Here is a 17,580-nt window from a genome sequence, read left to right on the forward strand (position 1 = left end):
AAAACGGAAATGTCCCCTCCTGCGGGTTCCCCGGGGGCACCTTGCATGTACCAGGAGTGGCCACTTTCGTCGGAAGCCCTCTCATGGACCATACATTACCGTTTTAAGAGAATATATGAAGAATTAGCGATCGAGTGGCATATATGGAGCGATTTTTATGCTCCACTTACATGACCGACAAGGTCCCCGTGGAAGTCGTTCCCCGGTGGCCATTGTCTCCAGAACCAGCATATCACCACATAGCCACAAAATTGATGAGTTTATCTTTCGAACGGTATATAAACTTTGTAATTCGGTTATAATTTGACTGTTTTATAACCATTTACATTTCTGGGTCAATATGACCCTAACATCTTATTCGTAACTTTTTTTGTGGGGTCGTTCCTGTTGCACCTTAAAATACTTTTTTCATGTCAGATGCTTTATTTCCACAAAATATTAAAAGTCAAGAAATTTCAGAACGATCGGATTATCAGGTAAAAAGTTATTCTACTTTGAAGTTTCGTTTTGGGTCATATTGACCCCAACATCTTACTAAGGTTAACTTTTGCATCCCCAACCTCTTTTGTGCATCAAAATTTTGGTCATGTTTTTGCTCTAATTCATTCAATTTTTGACCGATTTGTTTGAAATTTTCAGACATGAACCAGAAATTATCATAGATTCAGAGGATCGATCGATTGGACATGTCGGTCCACCGGTTCCGGATTTATACGGAATCCCAGTGGGGTCTGTCGGGTGGCCATTTAGGACATTTTTGACTTTTATGTTTGTTATTCGTACCAATATCGTCTTTTTATACCCGTATCATGAAGACAACTTATTTGCGATGCTTCTGAACAAATTTGGATGCATGATGGCCACACTGGAACCGGTTCCGGGGCTCTAACTGGGGACATATATCAGAATACTTCGAAATGTATCATGAGGCATATCAATTATCGGTATTTTTTGGCGAAAGAAATTTTGAAACTAATTTTAGATTTCTACTATCAATTTTGATCCTTTTGAACCAGTTGATCCAAACATCCCGGAACACCTGGAACCAATTCCGGGGACCCTGTGGAAGAATTATATCCGGTTTTTGAAAAAAAACATAGCATGCGACATATCAAACTTCATGATTCACCATGACAAAAATGTAGCATAAAATTTTTTAGATCTTGATTCTACTTCTGGCCACTTCCGGGAAAATTTGAAAGTCGAAGGAAGCGTTTTTGAAGTTTGTTTTATAAGTTGAGGTTCTTAACCACAGCTGTTAGTTGCACGCACATTTCAACATTTTGAAATCAGATCAAGAAAAAAACAATCATAGAAATGTCTCTAATATAATTTTGAACCTAATTGTTCATGTTTCAAGCACCCGGAACCGGTTCCGGGATAGATCTGTGCGCCGATTGCAATTTAATTGGCGGCGGCGTGATGGACAATTTTGAGTAAGCGGTGGCGGCGTGCCGACGTCCTACCATTGGTGATCGGAGGAAGCGGTGCGGAATTTACTGCATCATTTCCTTCGGAAGTTCCTTCAAGAATTCCACCCGAAGTTCTTTTAGGAAGTTCTTTCAGAAATTCCTCCGAAAGTTCTTTCAGACATTCCTCCGAAAGTTCTTTTATGAATTTCTCCGGAAGTTCCTTCAAAAATTTCTCCTGAAGCTCCTTCAGGAATTCCTCCGGAAGATCCTTCAGCAATTGCTCCAGACATTCCTCCAGCAATTCCTCTGCAAGTTCCTTCAGCAATGCCAACAGAAGTTCTTTCAGCAACTCTTCCGGAAGTTCCTCCAGGAATTCTTTGGAAAGTTCCTTTGGCGATTCCTCTGGAAGATCCTTCAGGAATTCTTCCGGAAGTTCCTTCAAGATTATCTCCAGAAGTTTTTTCAAGAATACCTCCGGACATTCCTTCAGGAATACCTCCGGAATATCCTTCAGAACTTCCTTCAGAAATTTCTCTAGAAGGTAATTTAGGAATTCCTCTAGAAGTTCCTAGAAGGAATTAGAAGTTCCCTCAGGAATTCCTCTGGAAGTTCCTTCAAAAACACCTACGAAACCTCCTTCAGAAATTTCTTCTGACGTTACTTCAGACATTTCTCTGAAAGTTCCTTCAGAAAATCATCCGAAAGTTCATTCATCAAATCCTCCGGAAGCTCCTTAAGCATTTTTTACGGAAATTTCTAAAGCATTTACTCCGGTAGTTCCTGGGAAGCTACTTCAGGGATTCCTGAAGAAACTTGAGGAGCAATTTCTTGAAGGAACTTCCAAAGGAAATCCTGAAGGAACTGCCAGAAGAACTCCTGAAGGAACTTCTGGAGAAATTCTGGTAAGAACCTCCGGAAAAGTTCTTGAAGGATCTTCCGAAGAAATTGCCGAAGGAACTTCAGGAGGAATTGCTCGTGGATTTTCCGGCGGAATTCCTGGAGGAACTTTTGGAGGTATTCCTGAAAGAACTTCCGAAGGTATTTCTGAAAGAACTTCCAGAGGAGTTCCTGAAGGAACTTTTGGGAGAATTTCAGAAGGATCTTCCGAAGGAAATCCTGAATAAAATTCCGAAAGAATTTTCGAAGGAAGTTCCGAAAGAGGTTCCTGAAGAAACTTCCAAAGGAATTCCTTGAGGAACTCCTGAAGAAACTTCCGAAGGAATTCTTGAAGGAACTTCCGAAGAAATTCCTTAAATAACTTCCGGGGGAATTCCTGGAGTTATTTCCGGAAGAAATGCGGAAGGAACTTCCGGAAGAATTCCTGAACTGCCAGAGGTATTTCTGAATGATCTTTTGGGGGAGTTGTCGAAGGAACTTTCTCCGGAAGTTGCCTCAGGAATTTCTCCGGAAGATCCCTCAGGAATACCTCCGGAAGTTCCTTCAGGAATTCCTTCGGAAGTTCCTTCAGGAATTCCTTCGGAAGTTCCTCCAGGAATTCCTTCGGAAGTTCCTCCAGGAATTCCTTCGGAAGATCCTCCAGGAATTCCTTAGGAAGTTCCTCCAGAAATTCCTTCGAAAGTTCCTCCCGGAAATCCTTCGACAGTTCCTCCCGGAGTTCCTTCGACAGTTCCTCCCGGAGTTCCTTAGGAAGTTCCTCCAGGAATTTCTCCGGAAGTTCCTCCAGGAATTCCTCCGGAAGTTCCTCCAGAAATTCCTCCGGAAGTTCCTCCAGCAATTCCTCCGGAAGTTCCTCCAGGAATTCCTCCGGAAGTTCCTCCAGGAATTCCTCCGGAAGTTCCTCCAGGAATTCCTCCGGAAGTTCCTCCAGGAATTCCTCCGGAAGTTCCTCCAGGAATTCCTCCGGAAGTTCCTCCAGGAATTCCTCCGGAAGTTCCTCCAGGAATTCCTCCGGAAGTTCCTCCAGGAATTCCTCCGGAAGTTCCTCCAGGAATTCCTCCGGAAGTTCCTCCAGGATTTCCCCCGGAAATTCCTTCAGGATTTCCCTCGGAAATTCCCCCAGGAATTCCTCCGGAAGTTCCTCCAGGAATTCCTCCGGAAGTTCCTCCAGGAATTCCTCCGGAAGTTCCTCCAGGAATTCCTCCGGAAGTTCCTCCAGGAATTCCTCCGGAAGTTCCTCCAGGAATTCCTCCGGAAGTTCCTCCAGGAATTCCTCCGGAAGTTCCTCCAGGAATTCCTCCGGAAGTTCCTCCAGGAATTCCTCCGGAAGTTCCTCCAGGAATTCCTCCGGAAGTTCCTCCAGGAACTCCTCCGGAAGTTCCTCCAGGAATTCCTCCGGAAGTTCCTCCAAGAATTCCTCCGGAAGTTCCTCCAGGAATTCCTCCGGAAGTTCCTCCAGGAATTCCTCCGGAAGTTCCTCCAGGAATTCCTCCGGAAGTTCCTCCAGGAATTCCTCCGGAAGTTCCTCCAGGAATTCCTCCGGAAGTTCCTCCAGGAATTCCTCCGGAAGTTCCTCCAGGAATTCCTCCGGAAGTTCCTCCAGGAATTCCTCCGGAAGTTCCTCCAGGAACTCCTCCGGAAGTTCCTCCAGGAATTCCTCCGGAAGTTCCTCCAGGAATTCCTCCGGAAGTTCCTCCAGGAATTCCTCCGAGAGTTCCTCCAGGAATTCCTCCGGAAGTTCCTCCAGGAATTCCTCCGGAAGTTCCTCCAGGAATTCCTCCGGAAGTTCCTCCAGGAATTCCTCCGGAAGTTCCTCCAGGAATTCCTCCGGAAGTTCCTCCAGGAATTCCTCCGGAAGTTCCTCCAGGAATTCCTCCAGAAGTTCCTCCAGGAATTCCTCCGGAAGTTCCTCCAGGAATTCCTCCGGAAGTTCCTCCAGGAATTCCTCCGGAAGTTCCTCCAGGAATTCCTCCGGAAGTTCCTCCAGGAATTCCTCCGGAAGTTCCTCCAGGAATTCCTCCGGAAGTTCCTCCAGGAATTCCTCCGGAAGTTCCTCCAGGAATTCCTCCGGAAGTTCCTCCAGGAATTCCTCCGGAAGTTCCTCCAGGAATTCCTCCGGAAGTTCCTCCAGGAATTCCTCCGGAAGTTCCTCCAGGAATTCCTCCGGAAGTTCCTCCAGGAATTCCTCCGGAAGTTCCTCCAGGAATTCCTCCGGAAGTTCCTCCAGGAATTCCTCCGGAAGTTCCTCCAGGAATTCCTCCGGAAGTTCCTCCAGGAATTCCTCCGGAAATTCCTCAGGAATTCCTCCGGAAATTCCTCCAGGAATTCCTCCGGAAGTTCCTCCAGGAATTCCTCCGGAAGATCCTCCAGGAATTCCTCCGGAAGTTCCTCCAGGAATTCCTCCGGAAGTTCCTCCAGGAATTCCTCCGGAAGTTCCTCCAGGATTCCCTCGGAAGTTCCTCCAGGAATTCCTCCGGAAGTTCCTCCAGGAATTCCTCCGGAAGTTCCTCCAGGAATTCCTCCGGAAGTTCCTCCAGGAATTCCTCCGGAAGTTCCTCCAGGAATTCCTCCGGAAGTTCCTCCAGGAATTCCTCCGGAAGTTCCTCCAGGAATTTCTCCGGAAGTTCCTCCAGGAATTCCTCCGGAAGTTCCTCCAGGAATCCTTCCGGAAGTTCCTCCAGGAATCCTTCCGGAAGTTCCTCCAGGAATCCTTCCGGAAGTTCCTCCAGGAATCCTTCCGGAAGTTCCTCCAGGAATCCTTCCGGAAGTTCCTCCAGGAATCCTTCCGGAAGTTCCTCCAGGAATCCATCCGGAAGTTCCTCCAGGAATCCATCCGGAAGTTCCTCCAGGAATCCATCCGGAAGTTCCTCCAGGAATCCATCCGGAAGTTCCTCCAGGAATCCATCCGGAAGTTCCTCCAGGAATCCATCCGGAAGTTCCTCCAGGAATCCATCCGGAAGTTCCTCCAGGAATCCATCCGGAAGTTCCTCCAGGAATCCATCCGGAAGTTCCTCCAGGAATCCATCCGGAAGTTCCTCCAGGAATCCATCCGGAAGTTCCTCCAGGAATCCATCCGGAAGTTCCTCCAGGAATCCATCCGGAAGTTCCTCCAGGAATTCCTCCGGAGGTTTTTTTTGGAAGATCCTTCCGAAATTCAGGAATTCTTCAGGAAGTTCTTTAAGGAATACCTCCAGAAGTTCCTTCAGGAATTCCTCCGGAAAATCCCCAAGCAATTCCTCCTGAAGTTCCTTCAGCAATTTCTTCGGAAGTTCCTTCAAGAATTTTTCCGGAGGTTCTTTCCAGAATTTCATCGGAGAGTTCCTTCAAGAAATTGCTCCTGAAGTTTCTTCAGCAATCCCTAAAAAAACTTCCGGAGGAACTACCGGAATAACTGCTGTAGGAACTTCCGTAAACTTTGCTTAAGGAACTTTCGGAGGATTTTCTGCATGAACTTTCGGATGATTTTCTGAAGGAACTTTCAGAGAAATTTATGAAGTAACGTCCGGGAGAAATTCTTGAAGGAACTTCCAGAGGAATTCCTGAGGGAACTTCCGGAGGAATTACTAAATTTGCTTCTAGAGGAATTTCTGAAGGAACTTTCATTAGAATTTCTGATAGAACATCCGGAGGAATACCTGAAGGAACTTCCGGAAGAATTCCTGAAGGAAATTCCGTAAGTATTCCTGAAGGACTGTCTGGAGGTATTCTTGAAGGAACTTCCGGAGATATCTTTGAATGAACTTCCGGGGGAATTTTTGAAGGAACTCTCCGAAGAATTGCTGCCAGAACTTCCGGGTAAGTAGCTGAAGGAACTGCTGGTGGAATTTTCGGATGAATTCCTGGAGGAACTTTCGGTGGATATTAGATGGAACTGTCGGAGGTATTCCTGATAAAACTTTCGAAAGAAATACTGAAGGAACTTCCGGAGGAGTTCTTCAAGGTATTTTTGGAGCAATTGCTGGAGGAATTTTTGGATGTATTCCTGAAGGCGATTCCAGAGGAATTACTGAAGGATTTTCCGGAAGAATTCCTTGAGGAACATCTGCAGGAGTTGTTGAAGTAACTTATGGAGGAAATGCTGAAGGAACTTGCAGAGGAATTAATTCTTGAAGGAACTTCCAATCGAAATGATGCAGTAAATTCCGCACCGCTTCTTCCGATCACCAATGGTGGGACGTTTGCACGCCGCCACCGCTTACTTAAAATTATTTATCACGCCGCCGCCAATTAAATTGCAATCGGCGCACATGTCTATCCCGGAACCGGTTCCAGATGCCTGAAACATGACCAATTAGGTTCAAAATTATATTAGAGGCATTCCTATGTCTGTTTTTTTCTTGACTGATTTCGAAAAGTCGAAATGTGCATACAACTAACAGCTTTAGTAACGAACTTCAACTTATGAAACAAACTTCAAAACCGCTTCCTTCGACTTCCGGATTTTCCCGGAAGTGGCCAGAGTAGAATCAAGATCTAAAAAATGTTATCCTACATTTTTTTCATGGTGAATCATGAAGTTTGATATGTTGCATGCTATGTTTTTTTCAAAAACCGGATATAAGTCTTCCACAGGGTCCCCGGAATTGGTTCCAGGTGTTCCGGGATGTTTGGATCAACTGGATCAAAAGGATCAAAATTGATAGTAGAAATCTAAAATTAGTTTCAAAATTTCTTTCGCCAAAAAATACCGATAATTGATATGCCTCATGATACATTTCGAAGTATTCTGATATATGTCCCCAGTTAGAGCCCCGGAACCGGTTCCAGTGTGGCCATCATGCATCCAAATTTGTTCAGAAGCATCGCAAATAAGTTGTCTTCATGATACGGGTATAAAAAGACGATATTGGTACGAATAACAAACATAAAAGTCAAAAATGTCCTAAATGGCCACCCGACAGACCCCACTGGGATTCGGTATAAATCCGGAACTGGTGGACCGACATGTCCAATCGATCGATCCTCTGAATCTATGATAATTTCTGGTTCATGTCTGAAAATTTCAAACAAATCGGTCAAAAGTTGAATGAATTAGAGCAAAAACATCATCAAAATTTTGATGCACAAAAGAGGTTGGGGATGCAAAGGTTAACGGGGATCAATAGATGCAGACAGCGTATAGAAGGCTTCGATAAAACTGCCAATCGTCATTGAGAGGCAGAGAAAATGCCTTTTGGTGGCCTGTACAGGACACATATTCAACCCAAAAAATCAAGTTTTTTTCAATGTCATACTTTTCATGCGTGAATATTTCTTTATTTTTTCAGACAAATTAAGTTTAAACATCAGTTGTTTTCTAGTAGGGGAATGGTTCGGCACTTCATCTCATAGCTCTTATGTTCATCCCATCAAAAACAAAGCAATGAAAAGGGATTTATTTCTTATTATTGTATTTTTTTACCAGTGCTGTATTTATTCGTTTTGCGATTCGATGAGATGAATATGAGTTCAGTGAGATGGAAAACGGAGCAATTTCCCTAGTTTCTTTACTTGATAGGCTTATTTGCCATTGAGTGTTTAGAAGCCCATCACCCAAATAACCCGAAAATATTTTAAAGAATTTTCCATGGAAATTTCAGAGAATTTCCTATGGAAGTGTTTACTGCAAAAAAATCAAGGTTTTCCAGGAGAAATTTATTGTACTTCCTCGATAAAAATGAAAAAAATCCAGAAAAAAAACTCGAAAAATTGTCTTTCTTCTCATTTAAAGTTCGAAAAACATATTTGAGGAAATTTGAAGGCTTCTGAAAGAATCTTAAAAGCTTTTTTTTAGGATCACTAACTGTTTTTCTTTTTTACAATATTTCAATCCCAATCCCAGTCGGGTCTGAAAAAACATTCACCAGTTTCCAAATATTCTAATTTACCAACATGTTCAGAAGAAAGTATGTTCACCATAGCCAGAAGATCCGACTGCTCCCGCCCGTATTCTTCGGGTCAGCGTCAATCGGCACCCAGCTAGCTTTTGATCTTGGATTTCGCCATGAATGCCAACGGGGCTCAGAACCTTCAGTGCTTCGCCGTGGCACCGCGCTGTTGCCATCATCCCATTGCATACCCTCGGGCGTTACGTTAGCAACCGTCCGTCGTCGGACTCAAAAATTGATTTATGGATATCCACTTGACTGCCACCGACAACCATCCACCCGCAACCGTGGCGTCGCCCGACGCCACTCACACGGTCTTGGTGTTATTCGGGGCCATCTATCGATAACGGGCACCGGTGGGCCCTCGTACGCCCAAGGTTAACGAAATTGCGTTGAAATGGTTTTTGCTGCAGCCCCCGCATACTTTTGCCCCATGGCGAGGATACGATAATGGAGCTCACAGTGCTGGGGCGTGGGCACACAGACGCACTCATCCGAGTCGCGAAAATTGGTGCGAATCGCGATGAAAGTCAGAGTGTGATAAATGAATGATAATCGATCTGGGACCGGATCTGTGGATGTGTAGATTGAGTGTGAGGAATTAATATTTCCCAGAAATGGTAAACAGTTTGGGCGCAGAGGAACTGTTTTATTTGTCTTCTCTTCTTACATTGTAACGTGAATCATCTTAACGAGAAGTAAAAAATAAATCAATTATTAAAGAGGATCGTATTGCCAAAATTATTGAAAAATTAAGAAACAAAAATTGATGCTGATTCTCGAAATCAAATGTGAAAACATTTGGAACAAAACCGATTCGGTCAATACACGCAAAAAGCGTTCTCAAATTAGTGCACCAGCAAAATGAAAATCACGAATTCGGAAACGATGGACCCTTTTTTGCTGAACGTTAAAAAGAGGCTTTTGTTTATTTTTAATTTGATTTGAAATACACCGTGATTCTAGTTCTCGAATTCTTTCTCGCTTTTTCTTGCGTGTAGTTCTATAAATAACATTAAGATTCAAAAGTTTTAAATTTCATATCCATTATGATTAACTTACGATGATAATGAATGCATAAATAGTCACAATGATACCCATGATTTCCTTTCTGGCTTTCTAGATACCATCCCGGCTTCGCTGCGGGCGCTGAATCCCTTCATCAAGCACTGGGAACCGGCGCGGTTCGATCGCAGCCAGCTGGAGGCTGCCCATCGGCACCACGAAGCGCACCGGCGGCGGAGGCGCAGTATCAACTATGACCACGGTTCGGCCAGCTATGGCCCGGCCAACGTGGTCCGGCTGAACTTCCACGCCCACGATAGGTGAGTTTTGTCAGTTAGTTTTAAGGTAAATCTGGACACATTTCGGACAATCATCATACGAAGCGATTTCTTAAAATTTTTGCATACCATTAAGACGATCCGTTTATATCACATATGCAAAATCAAGAAGTTTGACATGTTACAAGTCAGGTTTCGGAATTATTCGAAAAGTGACCACTTTGCCCTGGAAACCAGCATTCCAGGGTGTTCCAGAATATGACCAGATGAGCCAAATACCCTCAGAACACTTTTCTATGAACTTGTTTTGTAAAATCATGAAGTTTGACACGTCGAAAGACGTGTTTCCGGCTTGAGCAGGCAGTGGCCATTTTTCCGGACCGGGAGGGTATCTCAGTACTCCCATCAATATCTTCGGAACCATGTCCATTTTCAAAAGAATAACCAATGTCCCTGGAACTATGAGAATTTTGTGATCGATTCCGATGCAAGACTGCTTAGAACCATCATTTTGAAAATTTAGTTTTACGTGAAATTTTGGGTCAGGTACGTACAGGGGATACCGGAGATATTCCGGGTTTTTCGAAGGTAGGTTCAGATCCGTAAATTTGTGGTGGGTATTAGGATAAGTTGTGGTTGAAAACAGGATAATATTAGTAACCACAAATAAAGCAGGGCTCTTTCTGATTGGAACCACATGTTGAAATTCGAAATCAGACCAGAATCAAGTGAGATATGGCCATTTGTTTAGAATCGGTGCCGATCGGGAGTTTTAAAGGGACCAGGCCACATATTCATTTGAATCAAGCTTTTTAACGGATCTTACATTGCATACATTCCAGAAGTCTTCTGATACGTCAAAAATGAAAAAAAAAACAATCAAAAAGACGGATCCTGAAGTCGCCGGGGTGCCCCCGGGGAACCTGTAAAGTTTTAGCGCCAAAACTGGTCATTCGACGGTTCGTTTTTCGTGGTTTTCTATCAGGAAGAAAAGTATGAATATAAAATGGACCATTGGCGGCTTTGTTTGACCTTTTCCGGTACTTACGGATTGTCCTCGGGGAACCTGTAGAAGAGGACATTTCAGTTTTAGCGCAAAACTAGTCGTTCGACGGTTCGTTTTCTATGGTTTTCTATCAGGAAGTGAGGTATGAATATAAAATGGACCATTGACATCTTTGACCGCTTCCGGGACTTTCGGATTGTCCCGGGGGAACCCGTTGAGGGGATATTTCAGTTTTGGCACCAAAGCTAGTCATTCGACGGCTCCTGTTTCATGGTTTTCTATCAGGAAGCGATGTATGAATAAAAAATGGACCATTCTAGACTAACATTTGAAAAGGGCGGAACAGCCAAAATTTATTCTATCTGATTCCTCGTCTACATATATAGCTTTATATGTTTCTAAGCCAGGTTACCATTTTTGCATTCGTATATCATGAGGCTACACACGATGATACTTTTATGCCCAGGGAAGTCGAGACAATTTCCAATCCGAAAATTACCTAGACCGGCACCGGGAATCGAACCCAGCCACCCTCAGCATGGTCTTGCTTTGTAGCCGCGCGTCTTACCGCACGGCTAAGGAGGGCCCCAATTATAGGAACACTACCGCAACTATTGGTGCACAGGCGAAAATTTAGTAAGGTATTTTCTAGATATTTACCAGTTTTTGAAGATATTCAAGACTGTTTTCACTTGCTTCGTATATTGACATATTTTTTTATCGTTAGACGTAATGGGTTGCTGCGTTTGATTCGTAGATTTAACGCATACTGTACTACCGCAACTATAGGAACACCCACGACTATCGGATCGTTTGCCCTACATCGCCTCCACTTTTTACGTTAAAAGCGTTTTCGCGACTGGTGTGCGATGAAAATTGTGCGCATAGGCATCGCATAACAGAAAAAGAATTCTATTATGCATGCATTCTGGTTGTCTGGGATATAATTGACCATTGACGGTTCTGACCGCTTCCGGGACCTACGGATTGTCCCCCAGCGAACCTGTAGAAGAGGACATTTAAGTTTTAGCGCCAAAATTGGTCGTTCGACGGTTCGTTTTTCATGGTTTTCGAGTAGGAAGCAAGGTATGAGTATAAATTGGATCATCTTTCAATTTGACTGCATCCGGAACCTACAGATTGCCCCAGGGATACCTGTAGATGGATGGATTTTAGTTTTTGCAATAAAGCTAGTCATTCGACGTTTCTTTTTTAAAGGTTCTCTATCAGGAAGCGAGGTATAAATATAATTATTTTGGGATCATCTGATTGCTCCATGGGAACCTGTAGAAGGGGACATTTAAGTTTTAGTGGCAAAAGAAGTATAACTAGTTTTACTGCTAAAACTGAAATATCCTTTTATACAGGTTCCTCCTTCAACAGATTTTCTTGGAGCAATGCATAGGTTTCGGAAGTGATCAGAATCGCTAATAATCAAATTCCTCGTTTCTTGACCAAAAACCTTAAGAAAAAAAAAACTTCGAATGACTTATTCTGCCACAGAAAGTGAAATGTCCCCTTCTACAAATTCCCCGGAAACAATCCGTAGGTCCCGGAAGCGGTCAAAGCCGTCAATGGTCCATTTTATATTCATATTTTGCTTCCTAATAGAAAACCATGAAAACGAACCGTCGAATGACCAGTTTTGGCGTTAAAACTGAAATGTCCCCTCTACAGGCTCCCCAGGGGCACTCCAGCGACTTCAGGATTCGTCTTTTTGGTTGTTTTCTCATTTTTGACGTATCAGAAGACTTCTGGAATGTAATAATAATGGAAGATCCGTTAAAAAGCTGAATATGTGGCCTGGTCCCTTTTAAAACTCCTGATCTGTACCGATTCTGAATAAATGGCCATATCTCTGATTCTGGTCCGATTTCAAATTTCAACATTTGGTTCCAATCAGAAAGAGCCCTACTTTATTTGTGGTTTAATATTATCCTGTTTTTAACCATGGTTGTGCACAACTTATCCTAATACCCAACACAAATTTACAGTCCGGAACCTACATTTTTTTAACATTCCAAGTAATTTTTTGGGCTTTTTCATTCATTTACAGCTGATTCAAGATGAATCGATTAGTGAGGAAATCTTGCAAATCGTGAGTTATATTGCCTCAAAGCAATGCAAACTCATTTTTATTTATGGAGCATAAGATAGACTTTGGCCCCTTTGTTTGTGCCAGTCAGCACACAAAAGCCTTGAGCCCTCAAGCCCTTTATTTCCCCTTGTTCCATTCAGCACAACATCTGTTTTTCAGCCATTCAGCTCTCAACGTAATCGCAAGTCACCTGATGGCGTAAGCTATTCGGATACCAACGACCCGCATCCGTGACAGGCTATGGTTGAATGATGCCCGACGACCCGAAGCCGGTGCATTCGCGCGCCACGGTCTACTCAACTGGTCCTCGGCGGTGGACCTATCCTACTCCGATTAACGGAATTCCCATGCACTGAGCCATTCGGCTTCTTGCTCAACCGTTGAGCCATTCAGTAAACCGAATTTCACTTTTTTTTTTCGATTGGCAGCGTCTTAACTCATGGCATTCCAGGGAAAAACTGAGCACCCCTAGATACACAGTATTATGAAACTACATCAGATGGGTAAAAGATCATTGAAAGAACGTTGAAAATCGGTCAACGGGCTGCTTAGACATAGCCATTTAAATTTTAAGTTTCCTTCAAATCTAATCTCGGGTTGACGTGTTAAAAAATTTGATTTTCACCTGATGTGTGTCAGAGAAAATCATGCGTATAGTGAAAATTTGAATTATTTATCTTAGTATACCTCCAGATTTGTTTGTTGTTTCAATCAAATCACAATCAAAACTGACAGTTCTTACAGCAAACAAAGGCATATTTTGTAAACAATCCACAAATACGAATATGGATGGAAACCTCAATTCCGATGCGAAGAAAGGGGTTACTACCTGTTCCATTTTTCACTGGATCGATCTCATTCTTCTTTGAAGATTGTACTTGAACTCGCCTTGATTTAGTCTCATCCGGGCAAACGAACTTGGTGTGCGGTCTCCTTTATTGGAGTGGCGCATAAGCCTTATTGTTTCCCCCTTATTTAGGTGTTTTGTACCTATTTATAATTATAAGAATTAATTTCTTTTCAAGTGGTTCGAAACGAAATTCCGCGGTATTTCGCGGAATTTGAGCATGGCGAAATCTGATTTCTTGATTTCCTTCCGTTTCGCAAAATTACAAAAGTTTCGCAAGAAAGCTAGCTAAAAATAAAATTTAACGGAATTTTGAAACAAATTTAAACTTAACCGATTCAATACGGATGGGTCATATATGACCCAAGACGAAAATCAACTATTAAAAATCCGTTTTAAGAGATAGAGCCTTGCTTTCTTTAGCAAAAATGTTCAAAATTAACTGTTCCATTCAGGAAAAATATTGCCCAAGTCGGGTTACGGGCACTATGATGATCTAGAGCATCCAAACAATCCCCGAGTTCTAATTTTGATGTTCTAAGGAATCAACACATTTTTTTACCATATTCTGGGTAGATCATTACAATTGAAATGCTTTATGATAATATTCCGTGCTTGTTCAGCGGTATAACAGATCTTTTCCAATATCTACGATACTCCAACCAGTTCTTGAACTCAGATCTTAATATTCAAATCGGTCAACAAAAAGATCTACGATGTCCCCACTATTTTTATGAGTTGGAACAGCTCCACGGTTCCTCATTACACAATTACAGACACACCACAGAATTCGTTAGACATCTACGACACTCCAAACTCTCCTTGAGCTCAGATCTTAATATTCAAATCGATCAACATGAAGATCTTCGATGTCCCAACTAGTAGTAGTTTGACAAGTAGTTTTATGAGTTGGAATAGCTCCGCGATACCTCATAACACCATTACAGACACATCACATTATTCGTTCGACATCTACGACACTCCAAACTATCCTTGAGTACAGATCTTAATATCCAAATCGATCAACATAAAGATCTTCGATGTCCCCATTAGTGTTATGAGTTGGAGTAGCTCCGCGATACCTCGTAATACCATTACAGACACACCACATTGTTCTTTCGAAATCTACGACACTACAAACTATCTCTGTGTACAGATTTTAATATTCAAATCGATCCATATGAAGATCTTCGATGGCCCCATTAGTTTTATGAGGTGGTATAGCTCCACGATACCTCGTAACACCATCACAGACACACCATCAGTGGCGTCTGGTCGGCCTGTTCAACCTGTTCATTGCACAGGTAAGCAAACTAATGAAGATTATATTTTGATCTTATGTTCAAAAACATAGGTGCACAAAAGATATTTTAGTTACTAGATAAAGATTGTCGCTGTCGTCGCTGTCCGGAACATCTTTTGCTGGCGAGGATAGGGGAGCTAAATGTCAAAGAAGGAAAATCCATACGATTTGACAGGTATGTACCACACATGTTTCGGACAGCAGAACAAAGGGAACCGAAGCGACAATCTTTATCTAGTAACTTAAATATCTTTTAGGTGCACTGTTTGGCAGAAAACAGAGCTGTTGCAACAGCTACGTTCAATTTTGTTTCTGAACCAGTCCACACATTTGAATTATAGGCTAATAGGTAGCCATCCTTTTTGTATTCAGGCGTTTGGTGTTTGTATCATTCCAATGCACAAAAAGATAACCTTGCATCAAAACACGTGCTTTTTTGTCTCTGCCCGTCTACATGTAGAACACGAAGCGATGCAACAAACCTTGCAACGAAACGGCGTCGCAGTTCGTTCAAGTTTACGACGTGAACGAAGGAGAAAATATGAGAGAGAATTTTGAGGGAAATTTTCTCTCTGTTCGTCTGTTTGGGAACGAACCGCTGCAACACATTGCGAGCATAATATCGACGCCTTCTCACATTTCGTTGCTACTCGTTCAACTTCAAATTTGAACGAGCAAAAGACAGACTCTTTTGTCGCTTCAACTAATATGGAATGCGCGGAATACAAAACTACACATGATACGGATGTCAGTAGTAACAACAGTACATATTTGACTGAGTCCATGGGGAGCACCTTGGTTCAGCATTGTTATTTGAACGTAGTTGATTAATTGTCTTCAGCATATTACGTGGCCGAGTTGTCGCTAGCACTGCTCTTCTATTTCAATACTGTTTGTTCAAGTTTATAGATTTTGAGGATGTATCTGCATGTGGAACATTGTTTTACTAATAAATCTGCAATAAAATTGTATCTTGTTTAATATGTGGCTCAAATATAGGTGTAATGATCTGCATAACCTCACTTTTTCAATGAAAATTTAACCGGTTACATGATGCTTTTCCCTTACTAACGGCCAACAACGAAAATAGAGCTTTATAAAGATTTTTTTCCGATGGTCACTGGTGGCGCCAGTGCTAGTCATAGTTATATGGTAGGGTACCACTTGAAACAAAGCGTGCTAGCGCCCCACCTCTTAAACCACTAGTGTACAACACTAACGAAAAAACCTCATACGAGCGAGCCTGCACAGGCGTTTCAGGACCGCGCACGTGCTGAAGGGTTAATAAGAATGTTATTTGATTATGAACAGTTTTGAACAGGTTCCCAATTATTCCACGCGACGCCCCTGCACACCATAGAATTCGTTTGACATCTACGACACTCCAAATTATCCTAGAGTATAGATCTTAATATTCAAATCGATCAACATGAAGATCTTAGATGTCCCTCTAGTTTTATGAGTTGGAATAGCTCCAGGCTACCTCGTAACACCATTACATACACACCACAGAATTCGTTCGATATATACGACACTTCAAACTGTCCTAGAGTACAGATCTGAATATTCAAAACGATCAACATGGAGATCTTCGATATCTCAACTATTATGAGTTGGAATAACTCAACGGGATTTCGTTACATTTTATAGACACACCACAGAATTTGATCGACATCTACGACACTCCAAAATGTCTTTGAGCTCAGATCCCAATATTCAAATCGATCAACATGAAGATCTTCGAGGTCCCTACTGTTTCTATGATGATTAATTATTTTACAGCGTCTTAGTCTTTAACCTTATTTCTATGAGTTGAAATAGCTCCACGGGACTTCGTTACACCATTATAGACACATTATAGAATTCGTTGAACATGTACGACAATCCAAACTGTCCATGAGTTAAATTCTTTATATTCAAATCGATCATCAAAATGTACGATGGTCTAGTATGAATATACCGCCAAAGGAAGGTGAAGGACATCTAGGGAAGATCCATATAGTACGTGATGCAGAACAATTACCATTCTCAACATACCTCTCCCCTTCGTCACACTTCTTGTAATGAACCTCTAGTTTTATTTTATCAATTTTCACTCTGCCCAGACCAACCACCCACGCCACCTTCGTCCCAGTAAGGATGTGACGTACTTTGTGAATGGCTACCTTACACAAATTTCATCAACAATGAGAGCATTTCTCGGAAAAAAATAATGACCTTTTACCAGTCTACAAAATATTTTTTCGTTGAAGAAGATTATTATTGAGAAACTTAACTATTAATTCCTTTTGGCACACTGCATTCAAAAGGTTTACTCCTAGTGTGCTGCATGTTTGCTTGACGTGTCGATTCGAAAGTTTTACTGAAGCGCCTTCTGTTGACGATCTCGAAAAATCACATCAAAATGTAGCAGAGGAACTTAGAGATAGATTTTTTAAGCAACATGTTTTAAATATTACATTGAATCCATTTTGGGATAAGTATGGTGAAAAGCGTTTGAAATGAAATTTTGTGATATTATTTATACGTAAATTACTTTACTATTACATATAAATGTTAGTCATAGTAACATCCACTTTCGTGCAATACTGAAACCAATTATTGTGTTGCGAGCTTTATTCAGTTCTAGGTACGCAATCCTCATTTATTGGTTAGACTGTCATCTCATGATCCTTTGGTGGTTTCAATACTTATAGAAATGGTAAACATATCGTATAAAATATATAATATGTATAATAAGTATGAAACAAGTAAGTATAAGAGTACCAACGCCTTCGGGTTGGCGACCTAGGCGATGAATAAAGGATAACGATTGGAAGCTTGGAACATGGAACTGCAAGTCGCTAGGCTTCGCAAGTTGCGACAGG

At 42.1% G+C, this 17,580-nt stretch overlaps 1 protein-coding gene across 1 annotated transcript in view; it reads left to right on the top strand.

The window, feature by feature from the left end:
• Nucleotides 1–17,580, top strand: part of LOC134225837 (uncharacterized) — a 738,557-nt gene that overhangs the window by 236,574 nt on the left and 484,403 nt on the right. The window contains exon 2 of the mRNA XM_062706214.1: nt 9,300–9,501. Within this exon, the coding sequence (XP_062562198.1) occupies nt 9,300–9,501 (202 nt within the window). The remainder of the gene's footprint in view (nt 1–9,299; nt 9,502–17,580) is intronic.

The sequence above is a fragment of the Armigeres subalbatus genome, chromosome 1, assembly GCF_024139115.2.
Source record: "Armigeres subalbatus isolate Guangzhou_Male chromosome 1, GZ_Asu_2, whole genome shotgun sequence".
In the NCBI taxonomy this organism is placed as follows: domain Eukaryota; kingdom Metazoa; phylum Arthropoda; class Insecta; order Diptera; family Culicidae; genus Armigeres; species Armigeres subalbatus.